A 313-nucleotide genomic window follows, 5' to 3' on the forward strand; every position below is an offset into this window, starting at 1 on the left:
TCTGCAGCTCCCGCAGCATGACGGCGTGGTCACTCTGCTCCTGGGCTCGGTCGTGCTGCTGCGTGATCAGACGGGCTTTGGTCTCGGCCAGCTGTTCCTGGACACACTTCAGCTCCGTCTCCAACTTCTCGGTGTCTTCTTCTGCTTTTTTAATGGCGTCATCCAGGTCCTGCTTCATTTTCTTCTTGTCTGCTTGGTAGGAGGCTTCCATGCGGGACTTCTCCTGCGTGACCGTTGACAGAGCACTGGTCAAGGTGGCCAGCTGGGTCTTCAGCTGGAGGACCCTCCTATCAGCCTCGCCAGCAGCAGGCGG

At 58.8% G+C, this 313-nt stretch overlaps 1 protein-coding gene across 1 annotated transcript in view; it reads right to left on the reverse strand.

Moving 5' to 3' along the window:
* Positions 1-4: 4 nt before the first annotated feature.
* The window catches only part of LOC104275588 (GRIP and coiled-coil domain-containing protein 1-like), a gene marked incomplete at its 3' end in the record, with an annotated part of 751 nt that continues 442 nt past the window's right edge, over positions 5-313 (reverse strand). Inside the window, exon 2 of the mRNA XM_009871586.1 lies at positions 5-295. Within this exon, the coding sequence (XP_009869888.1) occupies positions 5-295 (291 nt within the window). The remainder of the gene's footprint in view (positions 296-313) is intronic.

This window comes from Apaloderma vittatum, unplaced genomic scaffold, assembly GCF_000703405.1.
Source record: "Apaloderma vittatum isolate BGI_N311 unplaced genomic scaffold, ASM70340v1 scaffold43066, whole genome shotgun sequence".
NCBI classification, from domain to species: Eukaryota; Metazoa; Chordata; class Aves; order Trogoniformes; family Trogonidae; genus Apaloderma; species Apaloderma vittatum.